The sequence below is a fragment of the Chrysochloris asiatica genome, unplaced genomic scaffold (assembly GCF_000296735.1).
Source record: "Chrysochloris asiatica unplaced genomic scaffold, ChrAsi1.0 scaffold00347, whole genome shotgun sequence".
NCBI classification, from domain to species: Eukaryota; Metazoa; Chordata; class Mammalia; order Afrosoricida; family Chrysochloridae; genus Chrysochloris; species Chrysochloris asiatica.
The window spans coordinates 1,431,044-1,453,844 of NW_006408865.1; the positions used below are offsets into that span (position 1 = coordinate 1,431,044).

At 38.4% G+C, this 22,801-nt stretch overlaps 1 protein-coding gene across 6 annotated transcripts in view; it reads left to right on the forward strand.

The window, feature by feature from the left end:
- Window positions 1-22,801, forward strand: part of APAF1 (apoptotic peptidase activating factor 1) — a 195,385-nt gene that overhangs the window by 137,864 nt on the left and 34,720 nt on the right. For 3 of the 6 annotated variants that reach the window (XM_006875935.1, XM_006875937.1, XM_006875936.1), the window contains exons 16-19: window positions 524-685; window positions 17,601-17,726; window positions 19,306-19,425; window positions 21,740-21,856. The exons of 1 other annotated variant lie outside the window; for it this stretch is intronic. In XM_006875935.1, the coding sequence (XP_006875997.1) occupies window positions 524-685; window positions 17,601-17,726; window positions 19,306-19,425; window positions 21,740-21,856 (525 nt within the window). Of the gene's footprint in view, window positions 1-523; window positions 686-10,940; window positions 11,070-17,600; window positions 17,727-19,305; window positions 19,426-21,739; window positions 21,857-22,801 lie in introns of all 6 variants that reach the window. 2 more of the 6 variants (XM_006875933.1, XM_006875934.1) reach the window with 1 other exon arrangement.

The following is a 22,801-nucleotide window of genomic DNA, read 5'->3' on the forward strand; positions in this document are numbered from 1 at the left end:
TGTTTATTGGTCCAGTGGTGAGGATTTTTGTTTTCTTTACATTGAGTTGTAATCCATATGTAAGGCTGTGCTTTTTGATCTTCATCAGTAAATATTTTAAGTCCTCTTCAAGCAAGGTTGTATCACACTGCACTAGGGGTGAGTTAATTAAATGTTTTTTGCCAAATATTGTTGTTGTTGTTGTTAAGTGCCATGGCTAATTTTAAGCTGGCTATTTTGCTTGGCTTGTGAATGATGTCACAAATTTTGACAGAAAAAGGTTCCCCACTCCTGCTGTTTTGGGTTTCTTAGGAGTTGCTGGTGGGTTTGAACTACGAGCTTAGCAGTCCAGGACTTATCCTACAGCACCACACCACGATCCGGGAGTACTTAAGTAATAGTCATAAAAAGACATTCATCGGTAAAAATAACTCATTTAGCTCATTAGGTAAAATGAATAATTTTATGTAATGTTTATTCCAGGTGGAATCCTAGAGCTGTGATTGGAGTTTAAAAAACTTTTTTTTTTCTTTTTTATTTGAAGCTTTGGGATGTGAGATCAGCAAATGAGAGCAAAAGCATTAATGTAAAGCAGTTCTTCCTAAATTCAGAGGAGCCTCAAGAGGATATGGAAGTGATAGTGAAATGTTGTTCCTGGTCAGCGGATGGTGCCAGGATAATGGTGGCAGCAAAAAATAAACTCTTTGTAAGTAATGGTGTTTTATGAAGCCAAGTTTAGTCTAATTCAAGGACAATTAAAACTGTATTGATTTGTGCATTTTCACTGCTAATTGATTTCACTGGAGTTTGGCTGTGTGATTTTGGGCAAGCTCTCTAACAATTCCTAATTTTTTGAACTGGGCTTCAGGGGATGTTGCTAGGTCTTGTGAGAAAAGGTCTCTGTGGTCACACAGGTTTGGGAGTATGTAGTAACGTGTAAGGTTTCCAAGAAGTCCCATAATACAGAAACGATTCACATGGTTGAATCCAGTGTTTCTTAAGTATATTTAAATGTGTAAAACCAAAGCATACACTTTGTTTTATCTCAATGATTACAATCCCCTCCATGCAACTACAGTTGTCTCGTTTCTTCTCTGTGGTTTCTGTTTGCATTCCACCCATCTTCTTCTCAACTTTGTCCTTAGGGAAATGTTGCCCTCTTGGTTTTGAATGATTGACCATTCCATGGTGAGCATACCTTCCTAGTGTTGTTTTCTAGCCTATATACCTATCAATGCCTGGCTGAAAATGAGGTCTGGAGGGTGAGTTCCATGATAGAGCTGAAGGACGGCTGAAGGCTGTAGTCTCAGATTTCTCCAGTCTTTGACCAGTAAGCCTCGTTTTTTTTTTGAGTTTTGTTTCACATTTTCACCCATTCTATTTGGGATGTCCAAATGTGATCCCTTTCAGAGCAGTTGGTAGTGGTACCTAGGCATCATTTAGTTCTGGTCTCAGAGTCATGGTGACTGATATTCACATGTTATTAGTGTAAAGGAATCTAACTGATTTTTGCCACATTGATGAATGTTTCAATGAGTTCCAAAAATTTTCTTGCTGAGTCTTTGGGATTTTCTATGTGTTTGTTGTTAAGTACCTTGGAGTCGGTTCCGACTCATAGTGATCCTGCACAGGATTTCTGAGGCTGTAAATCTTTAAGGGAGCAGAAAGCCTCATCTTTTTCCCACCGCGGTAGTTTCGAACTGCCGACCTTGAGGTTAGAAGCCTGATTCGTAACCACTACGCTACCAGAGCTTCTATGTGTAAGATCATGTAATCTGCAAATATTTACTTCTTTGCCAATTTGGATGCCTTTAATTTCCCATTCTTGCCTTACAGCTCTAAGACTTCCAACACAATATTGAACAGGAATGGTGATAAAGGGTATCCTTGTCTGGTTCCTGTTCTCAAAGGGAATGAGTTTAGTTTCTCTCCATTGGAAATAATGTTGGCTGTTGAATTTGTATATGCTCTTAATTATGTTGAGAAATTTCCCTTCTATTTCTGTTTTGTTTAGTGTTTTTTATCAGTAAGGCATGTTAGATTTTGTCAAATGCTCTTATTACATATCAGTTAATATGGTTCTTTTCCTTTGTTTTATTTTTGTGGTGGATTGCATTGATTGTTTTTCTAATATTGACCCATACTTGCATCCGTGGTATGAGTCCCACTTGGTCTTATATTATTTTTATGATAATATTGAATTCTGTTGGCTAGAATTTTGTTGAGAGTTTTGCATTTATGTTCATGAGGAGGGATTGTTGTTAAGTGTTGTTGAGTTGGTTCCAACTCATAGCGATCCTGTATAGGGTTTCTGAGGAGCAGCTGGTGAGCTTGAACCACTGACCTTGCAGTTCTAACTGACTTGGCAGTCCAGCACGTTAACCCACAGTGCCACACCAGGACTCTCATGAGGGATATTGGTTTATAATTGTCTTTTTTAAGATATCTTTGCCTGGTTTTGGTGTGAGGGTTATGCTCACTTCATAAATGTATTTGATAATTCTTCAGCCTTTTTTGTGTTCTGGATTAGTTTGAGTAGAATTGGTGTCAGCTCTTCTCTGAGCTTGTTTTATAGATTTTTCAATTCTTTGATTTTGTAATCTATTTCTGTCTTTACGTGTAAGGTGTGTTTCTTGTAGACACATAGTAAAGGATTCTGTTTTCCTGTCAACTCTGTTACTTTCTGTCTCTTCACTGGTGCATTGAATCCATTGACACTCAGTGTCATTATGGATAGCTGTGAATTTATTAGTCATTTTCCTTTGTGTTTTTTTGTGGTGCTGCCAGTTTCTTTGTTCCACAGAATTTTCTTTGCTGAGTTCATTTTGTTTGCATGTTTTCTTGTCAATGGATTCATTGCTGTTGTTTCAGCGTCTACTAAATCTCTATGGTTTTCTTTTCTCTTGATTTGATGTAAAGGTTTATTAATTTTCTGTGAGGGTACCCTGTAATTTATTAATTTCTTCCCATTTAAACAATCTGTTTTATCTTGAAATCTACTTCCTCGCTATTCGGAAGTTCTTTAACTACACTTTCCCCTCTCTTTTGCTTTATAGTTGTCATCCTTATAAATTGCTATCTCTGGTTTCTGTGGGGAAATCAGAGTTTAATTTTGTTGGTTCTCCTTTGTAGGTAAGTGTGTTGCTGTTAAGTACCGTGGAGTCGGTTCTGACTCATAATGACCCTGCACAAGGTTTCCGAGGCTGTAAATCTTTAAGGGAGCAGAAAGCCTCATCTTTCTCTACTGCTGACCTTGAGGTTAGCTGCCCGATTCGTAACCACTATGCTACCAGAGCTCCTTAGGTAACTGTGTTAGGTTGTGTTTTCTAGAAAAGCTAAACCAGTGAAACATATATATGTATATATATAAAGCGAAGTTTATTATCCAGGAAATGACTTATAATTGTAGAGTCCCAGGTCCCCAGCGGAAGAGAGGAGGGGGAGCCTTTTCCAAGTGTTCATTATATTGGGAACAGGCCACACCCCCAAGAAAATATCCTTTATATTGATTGGCTGCTCATAGCTACTTATCATAGAGTTATGCCTGTATTAGGTTTAATCACTGTGGGAATAAGCACATCTCAACTGCTAATCCACTGGAAATCCAGGCCTGGTCAAGTTGACACAGAACCCTAACTATTACAATAACTTTAACTCTTACAGAAACTTTTCATTTTTCCCAACTGTCTCAGGATTCTTTCCTTGTCTTTGATTCTGGAGAGTTTGATTATGATACATCTGGGTGATTTTCTTTCCTTTTTTTTTTTTTTTTTTTTACTTTTTATTATGGATTGAGTGAAGATACATTCAACAAATCCTATACTTTGCTTCATTACAATAAGTGCAATCCATGTACTAACAGTTAACAGTCGTTACCTCTACTCTCTTTAACATCCCGATATGCTCATCTTTCTTCTGCTGTCCTTTCCCTTGTTGTATGTTGCCTGCCCTGTCACCCATGTTAAAATGCATCTACCCTTTAGTCCATGAATAATTTTCCCTCGCCACTCCCACTGTAACCATCATAGATTTGTTTCTTTTATCAAGAAAATATTTTCTTAATTTTTTACAGCGTTAATCACATGCAATATTTGTCCTTTTGTGATTGGATTGATTAATTTTACTCAGCATAAAGTCCTCCAGGTTTATCCATGTTGTGAGGTGTTTCGCAGATTCATTGTTATTCTTCAGTGTTTTGTAGTATTCCATTGCGTGTATGCACCAAAGATTGTTGGACCATTCTTCTGTTGTGGGCATTTCAGCTGTTTCCATCTTTTTGATGTGTCTCTTGTATACAGCATATTGAAGGATCCTGTTTTCTTATCTATTCTGCTCTCACTTGTTGCTGGACTGGTGCATTTAATCCATTTATATTCAATGTAATTATCTGTAAGCATGAATTTTGATTGCTGTCATTTTTCTGTTTTTTTTTTTTGCTTTTTTTTTGTGGTGTTCCAGGTTTCTTTGTTCCACATAATTTTCTGCGGAGTTCACTTTATTTGTGGGATTTCTATTGTGCTAATGTTTAGCAAAATCTTTCTGATTTTCTTCTTTTTTTGAATTTTGATGCACAGATGTATTAATTTTCTTTGAGGTTATTCTGTAATTTCTTAATATTTTCTCTTATTTAAAAGTCTGTCATATCTTGAAATCTGTTTAACTTGTTTCCTTTTGGAAGCTATATACCTGCACTATTTCTTCTTTTTGCTTTGTAGTTGACTTGATTATAAATTGACAACTCTGGTTACCTGTTTTCACTCTTGTAGGTTTGTTTTACTTTTTAATATTTTTGTATCTGGACTGAGTTCTGGGTGGTGTTGTCATGTATAGTAATCTCAGATTGTTGTCTGCTATTGTTGGTTCTCAGTCCAGAGAACACCCTTTAGCATTTTCTATAATGTTGGTCTGGTCATTAAAAATTCCTGTGATTTCTGCTATCAGGAAACATATTAATTCCACCATCATATTTGAAGGACAGCTTTGCTGGGTATATGATTCTAGGTTGGTAGTCTTTTCTTTCAGAGTTTTGGATATGTCATTCCATTGCCTTCTTGCCTATGTGGTTTCTGCTGAAGAAATCAGAGCTTTTCTTTATGTTATTGGTTCTACTTTGAAGATTTTTTTCATTTTTCCCAAGTTGTTCTCAGGATTCTTTCCTTGTCTTTGGTTTTGTAGAGTTTGATTATGATATGTCTTGGTAACTTTCTTTTGGGCTCTATCCTGTTTGGGGTTCATTCAGCTTCTTGTATGTACATCTTCTTGTCTGTCATGGTGTTAGGGAAGTTTTCTTCCAAAAATTCTTATACAATTTTCTCTGTTTTTTTTATTGTCTCTTTGTGTTCTGGAATTCTGATTACCTATATATTGTTCCTCTTCATGGTATCCCACATAACTCTTAGGTTTTCTTTGAATTTTTTGAGTCTTTTTATGATTTTTATTCTAGCAGACTAGTATTAAGAGATTTATCTTCAACCTTATTAATTCCGGCTTCCATTGCCTTGAATCTCCTCCTTTACTCTTTCAATGTATTGTCCGTTTCTGAAATCTTAGTATTAATCTTCTGGATTTCTAATTTCAGGCTTTGTGTTGTTTCGAATTTTTTAATTTTGTTTGTTTTTGTAGTGGTCTTGTGAATGCTTCTAAAGTTTTTTTTGTGTTCTCCTTGCTTTCCTTGATCCTCTCTACCAGTCTTTTCCATCAAACCTTTTCTTCCTCAGAAACATTTTTTGAATCTACATCTTGGTCATTTGTTTGAGTCATTCAAGTCTTGTTTCTTCGTGTGAGCTTAAATTGTCATTCTGGGATTTTCATATTTGTATTTAATTGATGATTGTATGTTGGTTTACTCCTAGGCTTTCACCAACTGTCTCCTCTGGGTATAGTTAGAGAATGGAAATGTGTACACTGTTCTCATTCACTCTTTGTGCACCTCAGTTGAAGATGTGTTTGACTGGAGTTGCCAGCTGTCTATCATTGGTCAGGTGGTATGGGAGCTGACATTGGCTTTTACCCAGTGGGTGGAGTTACGTAGGATACAGTTATAGCCGGGCTATGGGGCCACAATTGCTGTCTCCTGTTGGATAGGAAAGAGGACACCCCTTACACATACACACACACAAGGAAAAAAAAAGAGAATAAATAAACAAGGAACCAACAATGAAAAGAGAAAATAATAAAGAGAAAAAATAAATAAAAACAGGCAGCAACCAGAAAAAAAGAATTTAATAACTATAAAGACAAAACAAGTACAGGGAAATGGAGCTATAGAAGAGAAGAATAAGAGAGAAAATAAAAGGAATAAATCATAAAAACACTTAGGAATTACTGAAAGAAGAGAAGAGGAACAGGAAAATGAGCCATAGAAGAGAAAAATATGAGAGGAGGTAAAATGAGGAAATAAGAACACTTAGAAAAATAGAGAGAGGGAAGGTGAAAAGAGAGAGTCGAATGTAATAAAGAAAGATCAAAAGGGATAAAAGGAAGAGGGGAAATGGGAAAAGAAGAAAAAACAACTGGACACAGGATAAAATTCAAGGGAATGGAAAGAGAAGAAGGAGGAGAAAGAGTAAATAAAAACAATAAAACAATTAAAGGTCAAAAAACCAGCCCCTTAAATGGCAAAACAAAACAGCACAGCTGTTGGAGCTGGAGAGGAGAAAACTCTGGGGGAACTCCTACAGCCCAAGGAGTTCACTAGGTGGGCATGGGAGGGCTGTGACAACCCTGAATAGAGTTCCTAGCAACCTCACTGTTAACTATGTTCAGTGCACTCAGTTCAGAAGTAGTTCGTGGACGTCCTCAGTGGAGCTGGTGTCTGTTAGTACCACAGGGCAGAGGGAGCAGAGTAACTGGTTAAATGCTGTTCTGGTGGCTCTACAGGTTCTGTAGGTCTGAAACTTAGCCTGTTTGAACCCAGACACCAAAGCAGTACAGCTGGTCCCCGCCTCAACTGGTGTGGCTCCTAACCATGTGCCTCTGAACTCCTGGAGAGCAGGGTCTGTGCTGGGGGTTGATGAGCATGGAAGCTGGCTACACCTCTGGTCACTAGGGAAGCATTGGGGAAAAGAAGGAATTGCATCTTTCCTGTTGTCTGTGTGAATCTGCTGTGCTAGGGCACATTCTGTTGCCAAAGCTGCTCACAAGATGATTGTGCCATGTCTGGCTGGTCATTCACCAGTCAGTCTTCCTCGCTTGCCATTCTCTGCTCATCTCCGCCTCCCAGCAAACATTCAGTCTACGTCTCTAACCTTTCTGGTGAAGTTCAGGGTTCCAGGATTTTCATCTGAATCAGTTTCATTTGGTCTCTGGTTCTTCTTTGTAGAAGGTCCATGTAGTGCATCTGTGTAATCCGCCATCTTGTTAGACGGTCTGGAGTACAGTTCTGGTGATTTTCTTTTGGGCGCTATCCTCTTTGGGGTTTGTTCAGCTTCTTGAATGTATCTTCTGGTCTTTCATGAGGTTAGGGAAGTTTTCTTCTTAAAGTTCTTCAACTACCTTTTCTTTGTTTCTTCCTGTTCTGGAATTCTGACCACCCGTAAGTTAGTTCTCTTTATGTTGTCCCACATGAATCTTAGATTTCTTTGGATGTGTTCATTCTTTTTTCTGATTGATCTTCTAGCTTACAAGTATTTAGAGATTTATCTTCAAGTTCACTAATTCAGGCTTCCATTGATTCAGAGCTACACCTTTACCTTTTCAATATATTGTCCTTTTATGAAATCTTAGTATTAATCTTCTGGATTTCTATTTGTAAGTTTTATTGTATTGTCTCCGATTTTCTATCTGTTTTGTTTGTGAATTCCTATACTGTGTTCCTGAATTTTTCTTAGTTTTCCTCCATCTTTTTGTCAATCATTTGGAGGCACCTAAATATCATTCTCTTGAATTCTTTTTCAGGCAGTTCCAATCTCTTGTTTTCCTCAACATAGCTCTTCCTCTTGATCACTTGTTTAAATCACTCTGTTTTGGTCTTCATGTGGACAGAAATGGTTGCTTCCAAGACCTTGTAGTAATGTATTTGTATTAAATTGTTGATTATCTGTTGGTGTATTCTTAGGTACTCACTAACTGCCTCTTTGTTGGTGTGATTAGGGGTTGGAAACGTGTGCACCATTGTCTGTTCACTGTTTGTGTAGCTCAGATGAAGAAAGGTTTGGGTGATGTCAATTATTGTTGTTAATCATGGCTAAGCTACTGGTATTGTGTCTTGCCCAGTGGATGGGGGCTGCATTGGGTATGGTTGTGGCTGGGCTGTATGTACAGTCTCTTTCCCTTGTTGGATGAGGCAAGAAGAGAAAACACACGCACAAAGGAGAAGAAAAACAAACAAGCAAACAACAATGAGAAAATAAAATAGCAAAGAGAGAGGGGGAAAAAAAGCAGGCAACAGCTTCAAAAAGAATACAAAAAGCAAAATGAGAAAACAGGGAGGAAATAAAACATGGAAGAGAAAAATAGAGAAAAGAAAAAGAACTAAGCACAGTAGGGAAAGATCAGAGATGTCAAGGAAAACCAAGAGAAGGAAAGTGGAAACAAGAAAAAGAAAGAAACAGCAGTGGTTGGGAAAAAAGCAGAAAAAAAGAAAGAATGAAAGCAGAGATAGAAAGGATAAAAAGCAAGGTAGGTAAAGAGAGGAAGAAGGAGAAGAAAGAATAAGCAAAGAAAGTTAAAAATCGAGGCAGGTGCCAGACCCGGAGAGCAGGATCCTCACTGGATTGTACACAGGTGAGGGCTGGTCACCAGGGTAATGTGGGGGACAAGAAAAAAAATTTGCATCTTTTTCTCTGCCAATAAGTTGCCTATGTGTTACTAACCACCCTCTGCCTTCAAAACTACCCACTAAACTTCAAGATGGCTGCACTGTGCCTGGCCAGTCAGTACAGATCACCCCTTTTCTTTTTAAACCCCACATGTCCGTTAGTTGCTTCTCTCAGAGGGCTGGTCCAGCACTGGCTCTGCAGGATTGGAGTAGGCACCAGGACTGGTGTGGATTGTAAGATTTTAATGAGGTCACTGATGACCGAAAAAGTCTATGACAAAGAAATGTCATTTTCAGATCTCATAATGGCGGACAGTTGTGGTGGTCGGAGTCCTCTCATAGGTGTTTCCCTTTGAATGCATAATCTAAGGGACACAGCAGATTATGATAGCCCTCTGACCATAGTGAGAACACTGTGGCTCAGAGCAGCCAAATAACTTTTCCAAATGGCTCAGTGACATGCTCTTGTAATAGCAGTTTTAAAAGAGTTGAATAAGGGATATACTGTTTTGAAGAATATAATAGAAACATATAATATAATATAGTTACATGAAAACTCACTGAGAGACTGCATATGTGATTGCTATTCATCTGTTAGCTTTGACCTTGGACTTTGGTTCCTCTTGAGCAGGAAATTAAAAGAAAAGAATGTTTCCTTTTGTCTTAATTTTGTTAAAATCTGTGGTGGTGTTTATGTGCCATGGAGTCGGTTCCAACTCATAGCGACCCTGTACAGGGTTTCTGAGGCTTTAAATCTATACGGGAGCAGAACGCCTCATCTTTCCCCGCGGAACAGCTGGTAGTTTCGAACTGCTGACCTTGTGGTTCTTAGCCTGATTCGTAACCACTACGCTACCAGAGCTCTGTAAGAACAGAAAAAACCCGACTGCATTTGCAGTATCTGAGGTTTTAAAATACTTGTAATGAGAGAGAAAAATAATTTTGTATTATATGAAAAAACCTTCCAATTTTGTTGTTAGGTGCCATTGAGTTGGTTCTGTCTCTTAGCAACCCTGTGCAATTTTAAGAGTCCTCTTTTATCATGTTAGAATAGCTACCCTGAGATCATTCTTACCTACATGCTGATTCCGTTTCTTACTCCAGTCATTCCTTTCTTATTCTTTTATTGATTTCCAACTCTTTTGTGTTATTAGCCTACCCTATTGTTAATTGTTGTTGTTAAGTACCTTCGAGTTGGTTCCGACTCATAGCGACCCTGTATAGGGTTTCCAAGGAGCAAGCAGCTGGTGAGTTTGAACTACCAACCTTGGGGTTAGCAGCCCAATCCTCATCTTACAGCGCCACACCATTGTTAGTTAGGTCTTTTCTATTTGCTACCCAAATAGTTGGTATGATTGTTTATTCAGCATTTGCCAGGTTTTCTCTCTTACTTTTAGTCACTGATTTTTAAGAATGACCCGTTGTGGGAAGCATTTGAACTGTGATTTCCTGTCTTTCGTGGTTCCCCTCCATCCCCACCTGGCCTCCTGACAGCCACCCTATCTATGCTCCTTGCCATCTGTCTATGCTTTCAGGGCTGTGATTTACTAAATACCTTGATGACTCCCACTGGAAGCTTTTTGTGTCTTCCTGTATGACTTGATCTTAAATGGATAAGCTATATAATGGTACAAATGGGAAACATTTCAAAAGAATGTATTCATCATTTAAAAATCTTTGAGCATTTTTTAAAAATTAAAAAATGAGAAAATGATTGATTGTAGTGGTGTCATTTGGTAGCTCTGGAGAGAGAGAGAAATGAATGAGCTAATTTCATTTTAGCCAAGCCTCTGCTCTATGTTATTTTGATCATCTTCATTTATTAAGTATGCATATTCTCTTTTGAATAAATAACGTAGAGGGCAATGTCCTCTGTTAATTTTACTAGTTCATTCATTTATTCACAAAGTTTTAATTCTCTCTGGGCCATCTTCAGAGATTACCTATGGTGACTTTTCCTTTATAAAAAATATGGTTCAAGGTGAGCAGTGCTTTAAAAGTGTATGTATGTTGATTGTGGTCTTATTTATCACTATTGGGAATTCTGCCAGTTATCAGTAATTGAAGTATTTGTTAAAAGCACATAATTTACATTTGGAATCAGAGGAGAGTGTTTTAAAAATAAGTTCAGAATCAGCTTTGATATAGTTTATGCTTTAGAATATTTTACTTTTATAGATATCTCCATATTTTATATTGACAGCTTTTTGACACTGATACCAATGACCTGTTGGCAGAAATTCATACAGGACATCATAGTACCATCCAGTATTGTGACTTCTCTCACTGTAATAATTTGGCAGTGGTGGCTTTATCCCAATATTGTGTGGAGGTGAGTAAACAGATTTGTTCTATGATGTCTGGGTCTTCAGAGATACAAGGATGACAAAAAATAGACGGCCTAAGCCATTAACTACTAAGGATGCATCTTTTGAGAAATTATAGCATATTTTCTGCATAGCCTAAAGAACTATATCAATCTATGCAGCCAGTGATTGAAGAATTGACAGTATCATAGGGAATGACAGTACTAGTCATTAAGCAGTTAATGAATGCCTAGCATATGCTGGGGTCTAGGGAGAAAGCAGCAGAATGACCACTGGTTTCTGAGACCAGCAGCATGACATCTCTTAAATAGTAAAGGCAGAGACTTCTGGAAAAGACATGATGAGAGGGTGGGGCTTAATGGTGGATTAGACAGATGTGTGGCGCAAACCTCCGGCAGCAGTAACACAGAATACTGGACAAAGCAGGTTCAGGGACAGGTCCCAGAACTCTGAACTACATATAAAGGGATATTTAGAAAGTTTGAAGGCTTACAGCCAGTGAAATTTGTAGCGGAAGCAAGAAAACTGGTGTTTTTTTGATTGGCCAGCCTCAGTGGCTCCCAGAGCAACCATCTTGGATGAGATGGAGAGGGGATGGGGGAGTATAGGGAGGTGGGGGGTGTCAGAGCCCCTTGGACGCTTGACCAATCCTCAGAGATAAAGGTGTGGACATTCTTTTGTTTTTTTTTGTCTCTGTTCATTGGTCCCTTGCTGTCTGCGCACCTCCATTCATTAATGGGGGTGTGTGTGTGTCTAAATGAGTGGTCACCCCCTCACCCCCTGAGGGTTCTATTACACTTGTGCACAGATCTACTTAGCAGAACTTAAAGGGAAAGGCCCCGCTTAAAATCAAACGGCAGCGCAAAACCGCCACAGCCAGCCCTGAACTCTTAATCACTAGGAAAAAAGCCTGAATGGGGGTTGTGGAGCAGGAGAGACACAGATTAAAAAGGAAACAAGCTGAAAATTAAATCCTATATTACATCATAAAGACCAACAGTGACATCTTGAAATTTCTAAGGCGGCCTTGAAGGCAAGAACCCGAGAGAGGGACATTAAAGTCATACTCATAGTTTGCTACAGAATTTTTTTTTCCCTTGTCTCTTTTAGTATCCAATCTGTGGTTTTTTTCCCCCGCTGTTACTGATTTGTTTTTTAAGTCCCCTTTTTACCTCTAGGGGGCTCTTTCTTTCCCTACATTACCCAAGAAGAGACAGCAATTGCAGTCATATAGTCAAGCTGCAATCACACTGTATAAAACCCTGTCATCCAGGCAAGAGCCAGTACCAGTTGCTGTACACCAGGTAGGCAGCCAATATGTGCTACAGTTACTCTCAGTTGAGTATTAAAGAAGAGTGAAAAGGGATGCCCATCTCCTGATCACATCTACCTGGAGGCAATCAGAAAGTATAATAAAACATCAGTATACATTCCTCTAATTATTGAGGTCATGGCTAACTATTGAAGATGCCCAAGAAAGAGATGACCATATCGGCACATGTCCAGAAACAAGATAGAGTGACTAGGACAGATGAGCAGGAGATAGATCTAGACTCACATTGGAAGGAGGGCAGGCTTTGGAAATGCCTGAGAAGGAATTCAGAAGAATGGTAATGAGGTACATCCAAATGATCTACAGAGGAGTTGAGAAAAATAAGGAAGAAGTCAGGAAAGCCCTACAAGAACAATAAAATAAGATAGATACAGCATTGGAAACAATTCAGCCAACAAAAAGAGGTCCAAATGATTAATAATAAAATATCAGAAATGGATAATACACTGAAATGACAAAGGAGTAGATTTGAAGAGATGGAAACCAGAACTAGTGAGCTGGAAGACAAGTCTCTCAATACTGCTAAGGTAGAAGAACAAGCAGGAAAAGGGATAAAAAAAATCTAAAGAAAGTCTAAGATTCATATTGGACAATATGAAGAGGAATAACTTAAGGATTATTGGCATTCCAGAACAGGAAGAATCACACAGTTCCACTTAGGAGATAGTTAAGTGCTCCTGGAAGAAAATTTCCCTAACATACTGAAAACCAAAAAGATAAGCATTCAAGAAGCTCAACGAACCCCAGGAAGGGTAGACCCCAAAAGAAAATCACCAAGACATATAATAATCAAGCTCTCCAAAATCCAAGACAAGGAGGTAATCCTGAAAGTAGCTAGGAAAAAGAGAAGTGTAACATACAAAGGCAAGCAAGTCAGATTCAGGTCGGATTTCTCAGCAGAAACCATGCAGGAAAAAAGGCAATAGGGATACATATATAAAACTCTAGAAGAAAAAGAAATGATGAGATATTAATTCAGTCCAGATTTCTTAGATTATTGGAAAGGATAAAATGGAAATTTATGTAGGATGTTCATTGGCCAGCACTTAGGAATAAAATTACTTTAAAATAACTTATTTATTAATTGATAAGATTTTATATGTCATCTTTTCCTGGAAGAATTTTGCCCAATGAATTACTATTCTAATTTGTTAAAAAAGCAATGAATTCCCGATATTTTTTCTTTATAAAGATGAACAGATTTCCCAAGCTTACTTACTCCTTGCTCTTTGAGGGGGTCATGTTGTTGTTGTTGTCAGGTAAGTTCCTATTCATAGCAACCCTGTATAGGGTTTCCAAGGAGCAGTTGGTGGGTTTGAACTTCTGACCTTGTGGCTGACAGTCCAATGCTTATCCTGCAGCACCACACCAGGACTCCAGGTAATTTGAGTGGGTCTTTCCACCAGGTAATTTGATTTCCCCTTGAGATTACAATTCTAAGAAGATGGTTGTGAATTTTTATCTGGAAAATAGGGAGATTTACTTGGTCTGTAGAACCCCCTCCTCAAGCAAACTTTGACTACTAGAACTATTACTTGGTGCTTTGTGTTTATTTCAGGTAGTTTTAGTGACTTTGCCAACCTTGCCCCTTACTGCAAAGGTGGGGGAGGCATAGTGAGCTAAGTAGCATTTCACATGGAAGTACAGGTAAAACGAGAATGAGGGCTTGCACTCTTTAGCCCCCTCCTAATTCTAAACACAGAAGACACTGCAATACTAAAGAACTTCCTATTGGAAGCAGAGGTAGTGAGTTTAGAAAAGCTCCAGTGCTGGTCAGAATGGTGGGAGTAAGTTAGGAGCTGTGGGGTAGTGACTTGGAAGATTCAAGTCGGCTAGATCTTGAAACCTTTCACATGAATCCTCAAGTTTATCAGGATTTTTGAGAGGACTGAAGGAGCAACTCCCTCATTACTCTGCCCCAGCCTTTCCTGTCTGTTCTAAAATTCTTAGCTTCTGTTATCCTTAGAAAGTTCCGAGAAATAATGTCTGTCTTTTTGAAGGGCACCAAAAACCAGTTGCCGTCGAATCAATTCTGACTTACGGCAACCCTGTGTTTATCAGAGTAGGCTTTTCAGTGGCTGGTTTTTCTGAAGTAGATCACTAGACCTCTCTTCAAGGTGAGTAGATATGAATTGCCAAACTTTCTGGTAGTAAGTTCAACTTTTTATGCCATGTTGTTGTTGTTGTTATGTGCCGTGGAATCAGTTCCCACTCATAGCAACCCTTTACAGGGTTTCTAAGGCTGTAAATCTTTATGGGAGCAGAAAACCTCATCTTTCTCTCGTGGAACAGCTGGTAGTTTCGAACTGCAGACCCTGTGAGTAGCAGCCCGATTGGTAACCACTATGCTCCCAGAGCTCCTTTTTATGCCATGTAGGGACTCCGAAACTAGTTGTTATTGAGTCAGTTCTGACTCAACGGTTTTCATTGGCTGATTGTTCAGAGGTAGAAATCTAGGACTTTTTTTCTGAGACACTTCTGAGTGAACTTGAACTTTCTGTTAGCAGTCTGAGTGCAGAAACTGGGGCACCATTTTGGAAGCTCTGAGTCACAAAGATGGAAGCGAAGTGGAAAGAATAACGGGGAAGAAAAGAAAGGATATTCAAGGGATGTTTTCCGGTTGTGAACCATTTCATGCCTGGCCATTTGATCTCTGTGCCCCAGTTTGGACTCCAGAGATAAAGAAGATAAAATTTCATATAATTAGTTTTAATCCTAGATTTCACTGACTGAAAATCATTGGTCATATGAAAAAGTACTTGTGTTTTTCTTTTTTTTTTCATAAAGTAGGTCTGTAATTCAGAGTGTAATGAGAGGAACTCAGGCCCATATGGTACTTCATTAGACCAGAATACATTTGTGTAATTTGCAGCAGAATCTAGGACAAAATATAGTCTGGCTGGTGGCAGACTTTGACAATTTGTAATAAGCACAAATAGGAAAGAGAACTGTGTACATGATACAATTAGTGCCTTCATTTACCGTAGGGTTTTTCAGTCATTTGAAGTAAGGATTTGTTGCTGTTGTTAGGTGCTGCTGAGTCGGTTGTGACTCATAGCAACCCTGTATAGAGTTTCCTAGGAGTGGCTGGTGGGTTTGAACTGCTAGTCTTGTGGTTAGCAGCTCAGCACTTATCTCGTAGGGGCCTCATCAGTTTTCCTGAACTAAGGATTGCTGCTGTTGGTGTTAAATGCCGACCCATAGAGACTATGTGAAGGGTTTCCAACGAGCAGCTGGTGAGCTTCAACCATTGATCTTGTGGTTCAAACCGACTGTACAGTCTAGGGCTCCTAAATAAGGTGTAGATGACATTTATTGGTGGACAATAGTCTGAATATGAAAGCAGTATATGTTTATTCTGTTATTTTTTTGGATAGGTCTTTTAAACTAGGTAAATTATTTACATGATACCAAAGTCCAGACTGTAATAAGTCAAATGAAAGGGCTTCAAAAAGTTCATGGAAACATTGAATTAAATGATAATGGAATTAAAAAAAAGAGAGAATGGAATTTTTTTCACAAACTCTTTGAAGTCCTTTGCATTTAAAGAAGTCTCCCTTTTAGCTCTATCCCCTTCCTTCCACTCTTTTTCTTCCTTTCTGTTAGGTTTAACCTTCTACTCTTTATTTTTGCACATATAAACAAATGTTGATACATTTGTATGGAGTCCTGGTGTGGCACTGTAGGATAAGCTTTGGACTGCTAACCACAAAATACAGCTACCAGGTTGATGGTTCAACCACACCAGCCACTTCTTGGAAACCCTGTACAGGGTCACTATGACTTGGAACTGACTTGGCAGTACTTAAGAACATGTTTATATATAGATATAGATGCATTGATCTATGTCTGTATCCATATTACATTCACATATTTGTATTTCCATCTCTTTTATGAAAGGTTGTTGTTGTTAAGTGCTGTTGAGTTGATTCAGATCCATAGTGACCCTGTATAAGTTTTTTGAGGAGCGGCTAGTGAATTTGAACTGCCAACCTTGTGCTTCTAACCGACTTTGCAGTCTAGCACATTAACCCACAGTGCCACACCAGGACTCCATTGTTGTTGTTAAGTGCCATCAAGTCATTTATAACTCACAGCAACCCTGTATAGGGTTTCCTAGGAATAACTGGTGAGCTTGAACAGTCATCTTTGCAGTTAGCAGTTCAGTACTTATCCTACAACTTCACACTTATGTGCCGTGGAGTCAGTTCCGACTCATAGCGACCCTGTATAGGATTTTGAGGCTGTAAATCTTTACGGGAGCAGAAAGCCTCATCTTTCTCCCGCAGAACAGCAGGTAGATTCGAACTGCTGACCCTGAGTTTAGCAGCCCTATTCGTAACTACTATACTACCAGAGCTTCTTATATAAAAAGTAGTAATAGTATATATATCATTCTGCTCTTTGGGTTTTTTTTTTTTTTTCCTGTTTAATATATTTGAGAGATTAACTTTTAATGTATAAAGATTTTCCTCATTCCTTTTCATGACTGCCTGGTATCTTATTATGTAACCACATAGTAGTAATGGTGATTACATAGTTTATTCAGACAGTTCCTTGTTGATTGTTTATTTTTTTGATATTAAAACAGTGATAAAATGAGCAATCTTCTGTTTTAGTCATTTTGTATCTTGTTCTAGTGTCTCTTTTGAACTGTATTCCTAGAGGTGGTATACCTTGTTTTATTGCGTTTTGCAGATAAGCTGAAGGTGTGTGTCAACACTGCATTGAGCAAATCTTTCGATGTCACTTTTCCAACAGCATGTGCTCACTTTGTGTCTGTGTCACATTTTGATAATTCTTAACGATTTTTTAAATAATGCTATTGCATGCTTAATAGACTACATTGTTATTGTTAAGTGATATTGAGTTGGTTCCAACTTGCAGCCATACTGTATAAGGTTACCAAGGAGCAGCTGGTGGGTTTGAATTGCTTACCAGTGGTTAGCAGTCCAGTGCTTATCCTACAATGCTTAGCCTATACTAGGACACCTAATAGACCACAGTAAACATAACTCTTATAAGTACTGAGAGACCAAAAAAGTTGTGTGACTCGCTTTGTTGTGAATATTCTCTGTATGAACGCAGTGGTCTGGAACTGAACTTGCAATATCTCCATAGTATGTGGGTATTGCTAAGTCATTCTTGCTATTTTCAAAATGCTTTTGAATGTGATCTCCTATGTATTGTGTTTATTCTGTAGTTGTGGAATATAGACTCATGTTTAAAAGTAACAGACTGCAGAGGACATTTAAGTTGGGTTCATTCTGTGATGTTTTCTCCTGATGGAACATCGTTTTTGACATCTTCTGATGACCAGACAATCAGGGTGAGAAATACTGAGTTTTTCATTGTAACCATTTTACTAATAGTGTGTTAAATCTCCTACAAACTAAGAAATTGAAGGGCAGTTTTGAGGGAATTAAAACATGAAATAACATGTTCCTGTTCACCTGGACAAATATTACTATATAGAACATAACAGTTTGTTAAATCTTACCATAGTCTAAGTGCTGGAGAAAGCTAAAGCTGATGATTAAAATGCATTTTGAGATAAATTTAAATATATTACATGTGATTCGTGAAGATAATTTTTTACTATTTCTAGTAACTTTTGACTCTTTCTTTACTTTGAATTCTCATATCCCATTACTTGCCATTTCTAATAGATTCTACCATTGATCTCTCCCTTGCTGCCTGTGTTCAGGCCTCATCAGTACCTGGTTCTTCTGTTGCTGTACTCTCTGCCACAAGTTTTTTTTTTTGGGGGGGTCCCTGTTAACTACGTTCTGCTTCCAAGATATTTTCCTAATATACACCAGAATCATGTTATTTTCCTCAGATAATGACCATTGCCTCCAAAAGTAAGTGGCTGCTCCAGAGTCCACCATTTAAACTTCTCCATAGTAAGGCTTCCTTCTCTTCTAGATAACTTATACTAGACTGTTCACATTTCCGAAACACCCTAGAGTTCCTGTGTACCTTTGCTTATGTGTTTAATGTTCCAAATACCCTTCTTGCTTGTAGCTCTCTTTGTTGAAATCCTAATGATCCTGCAAGGCCCATCAAGTTTTCTATGAAGCCTTACCTAATAGTCCATTTGGGGTAATGTCTTAGTGTCTCTCTCCTTTAATGCCATATAACTCTCATTATCTTATGGTGATCATCAAATACTACCTTGAATTTAATACAGCTTTGATTTAATCCTTAGCTTTATTGTTCCAACATGTTCACACTTAAATCCTGGAACATCCCATAGTGTTTTATACAAATCATAGCTAAAATTTATTTATTACTTAATGTATGTCAGACATTGGTGCAAATACTGTATGTGTATTCATTTACTAATAATCCTTTTGATAGCTGAGGAAACAGGTACAGAAAGGTTAAGTAAGTTCTACTTGAAGTGTCATTCTCAGTGAATTTCAGTCATAATGTAAATCAACACACTGCTTTCTTCATCAAGAAAGTCTTAGTTTTTAAAAAGATCAACACCATTAATCATACTGTTAACAGTGTGGAGATGTAGATGATTTACATTCGGGCACAGGCTCCTTATCTTGGTTTGGACCAATGTCAGCTAGTTTGAGAAGCAGAAGCAGCTCTGTAGCTTTCAGTAGCATTGGGTTAAGTAACCTGCTCAAGGTCACAGCTTTAGGTAGAACTAGGATCCTGAGATACTTGGACTCCAGAGCCTGTAATGTAACTCTTTCATCTTTACTGCTTCTTACTATCAAATGTGTTAATAGATATTTACTGAATTGATTCTAATAGAATAATTGAGAAATATCTAGCGTTTTGATTGTGAGCATGGTTTGTGTCTTGCTTTAAAACTAAGATTTGTCTTTTCAGAAAGTGGGCTGATAAATTGCAGTTACCTTTTTATAGTATCTTTATTTCTTAAACAGCTCTGGGAGACAAAGAAAGTATGTAAGAACTCTGCTGTAGTGTTAAAGCAAGAAGTTGATGTTGTGTTTCAGGAGAGTGAACTGATGGTTCTTGCAGCTGACAATCTAAAACATCTACAGGTGAGTATTGTTAGAAAACTGTTGGAAAAACTTATTATTGATTGAACTCACAATTCACAGTTTTCCTATTTGCTTTGGACTTGGGATCACACATGCTATCTTACAGGCATACCAAGTAGATATTAGTAAATAAATAATATGGGTCTTGGTATATGCAGAGACTGAGGCTCAGGTATATGCAGAGACCCTGTATAGGATTTCCAAGGAGTAGCTTGTTGGCTGGTGGGTTTGAACTACTAACCTTGTGATTAACAGTCCGGTGCTTATCCTATAGTGTTATACCAGGACACCTATGCAGTCTTAGCATTTGTTTTTTTCTGAATTGGTATTGAAAGATAGGGAGCAAGAGTGAGATAGTAGAAAGGAGCTGAGAGACAAGAGAAGCAGAAGAGAGGAGAAGACGAAAGAGACAGCGAATGCACATGAATGGAATGAGAGATAGCAGCTCCTTGAGGCAGACTGGCAGATAGTTCTAAGGCTGCAAAGCTCAGCTTAAGTGGGGAGAAAACAGTGACTATTCACATAGGACTCCCGGGGTCAGGTTTGGGCTTGACCAACAATCACGTCTGTGATGTTGAGTAAATTGCATCACTTGTCTGAGCCTCAGTTGTTGTCATTTTTAACCTGGAAGTTTCTTTTTGCCTTCAGCAGCCTGTGTACTGGATATAACGTTAAGACAGAATCCAAATTCAGTAGAAAGATATCTGAGAGTAAATTGTCTATGTTGTGGGGGAATCCCTCTTTCTCTACTGTGTGGTCAGAGTCAAGCTGTATGACACCCCAAACATAACTTGTTTTATATTTTGTAAGTTTCTATTTGTTGATTGGGAGGTCCAGTTGTTTTTAGAAGACTGATTCTTCTACTTGGGATATTTTCCACAGCAGTTTTCTTGCCAAGTTGAGTATCTTCATTCTTATATTTCTTTTATTAAATTTGTGCAGCCTGTCTCTGGTAGCATAGTGGTTACGAATTGGGCTGCTAACCTCGAGGTCAGCAGTTCGAAACTACCAGCGGTTCCGTGGGAGAAAGATGAGGCGTTCTGCTCCCATAAAGATTTACAGCCTCGGAAACCCTATGCAGTGTCGCTATGAGTCGGAACCGACTCCACAGTACTTAACAACAACAACATAATGGCAAGACTTAAAAAAAACAGTCATATGAGATAAAAGTGTCACTTTATTCTGTCACTGGTTTAGAAGAGTTTAGGAGATAGGTAAGCTGCCAAATAATAATGCCATTTACATGAACAAAATAATTTTTAGCCTCTATTTTACAAAGGTACTTTTGAGAGAAACAGGCTAGTTGCTTTTAGTAGTTCAGTCTTCCATTTGATGGTCTACTAAATCAGAACATGCTGGGTAAATGTTGTCAAGGAAAAGCCCCTTGTGATCGATTGACCCTATAATTTTTATACCTGAAACAAATGTGCTTGCTTATTTCATGTTGGAAATTAATTCAAGCTTTTTGGTTGTGATATTGAGTTATGGAGAGAGATCTGAAATTGATGTAAGCTGCATCAGTTGTTACTAAGTGCCATCGAGTCAGTTCTGACTCATAGCGACCCTGTGTAGGGTGTCCAAGGAGTGGCTGGTGGGTTTGAACTGCTGACTTTATGGTTAGCAATCCAGTGCTTATCCTACAGCACCACACCAGGAATCCAATTTTAGCTTATTGTTGTTATGTGCTGTCTAGGCAGTTCCAATTCATAGCTACCCTGTATAGGGTTACCGGGGAGCAGCTGGTGGATTTGAACTGCCAACCTTGTGGTTCTCAGTCCAGTGCCACACCAGGAGTCTTGAGCATTATAAATTCAGCAATCCTAATTATGCTTATGACCACTTCTGCGATATTCTCCCACCCTCAGAAGAAGAAGAAAAAGAGAGTCTTAACTTATGTTGGTTTTGTCCTGTTTCACCAACCCACTTGAAAAATATCAGCAGTGTATTTTAACAAACGATAGTCCTATTAAATTGGACTTTGTGAAGAAATGGAAAACAAGGTGTGGAGCAGTGTCTGTAGGATTACAAATCAGACAGATGTGTCTCAGATGGCAGGCACAAGCAGCTGCTTTTGAAACCTTTTAAAGTTTGTTTTATTTTATGAAAATGTATTTGAACCACAAAAGTAAAATGCAGTAAAAGCATGAAGTGCTGAATGTAGCTGCTGAGAATAGGATAGGGTTTTGTTGTTTCCTTGGAGCTCTTATTGGTCACTTTTCTGGGTTTTAGTTTAGTTTTTTCAATTGAAGTCTCTGTTATAAAGAATAAAAATGCTCTCACAGTTTAATAACTCATGTACCTTATTTTTCATTAGCTCATCAATGGGAAAACAGGTCTGACTGATTATCTGGTTGAAGCTCAAGTTAGTTGCTGTTGCTTAAGTCCACATCTTCAGTACATTGCATTTGGAGATGAAGAAGGAGTGATTGAGGTATTTAGTTCTAGTCTTCAAAGTCATTCTATATAATGTAGATATGTCTTTAAAATTAATCATATGCCTGGCATCGTAGATTTATATATTAAACAAGACTTTCTATGATATCTTAGTTATCTAGTTAACAGAAGTACATGTGGATGGCTGTAACAATAAATGTATTCTGTCATAGTTTAAGAGGCTAGAAGTCCGAATTCTGAGTGCCAACTCTAGGGGAAGGCTTTCTCTCGCTGTGGCTCTGTCTCCTGTCAGCATCTGTAGGCTGGTGTTGCTTGAAGATCTCCATGTGTCTAGGCATTAGTCTTCCCCAGTATGTAGGTTGGCTTGAACTTCTGAAACCTCCCTTTATAGAGTCACATGTATCTTTGTTAGGCTTCCCTGGATATTGTTATTAGATGCCATCGAGTTGGTTCCAACTCATAGCAGCCCTTTGCACAGCAGAACGAGACAAAGCCCCATCCTACATCATCCTCATAATCCTTGTTAAGCTTGAGCCTGTTGCTGCTGCCACTGAGCTAATCCATCTTTTTGGGGGTCTTCCTCATTTGGGCTGACCCTCCACTTTTCCAAGCATGATATCCTCCTCCAGGGAATGGTCCCTCCTGACAATATGTACAAAGTAAGAGAGACCAGGCCACACTATCCTGGCTTCTAATAACATTTTGGTTGTATTTGTTTGTTCTTCTAGCAGTCCATGGTACTTTTAAGATTCTCCTCCAACACTATAACTGAATTTATCACTTCTTCTATGGTCTTACTTATTCACTGTCCAGCTTTCACATGCATAAGAGGTTATTGAAAGTACCATGCCTGGGTCAGGTACATCTTAGTCCTCAAACTGACATCTTTGCTCTTCAACACTTTAAAGAAGTCTTGTGCAGCAGATTTGCCTAATGCAATATGTTATTTGATATCTTGGCTGCTGCTTCCATGAATATTGAT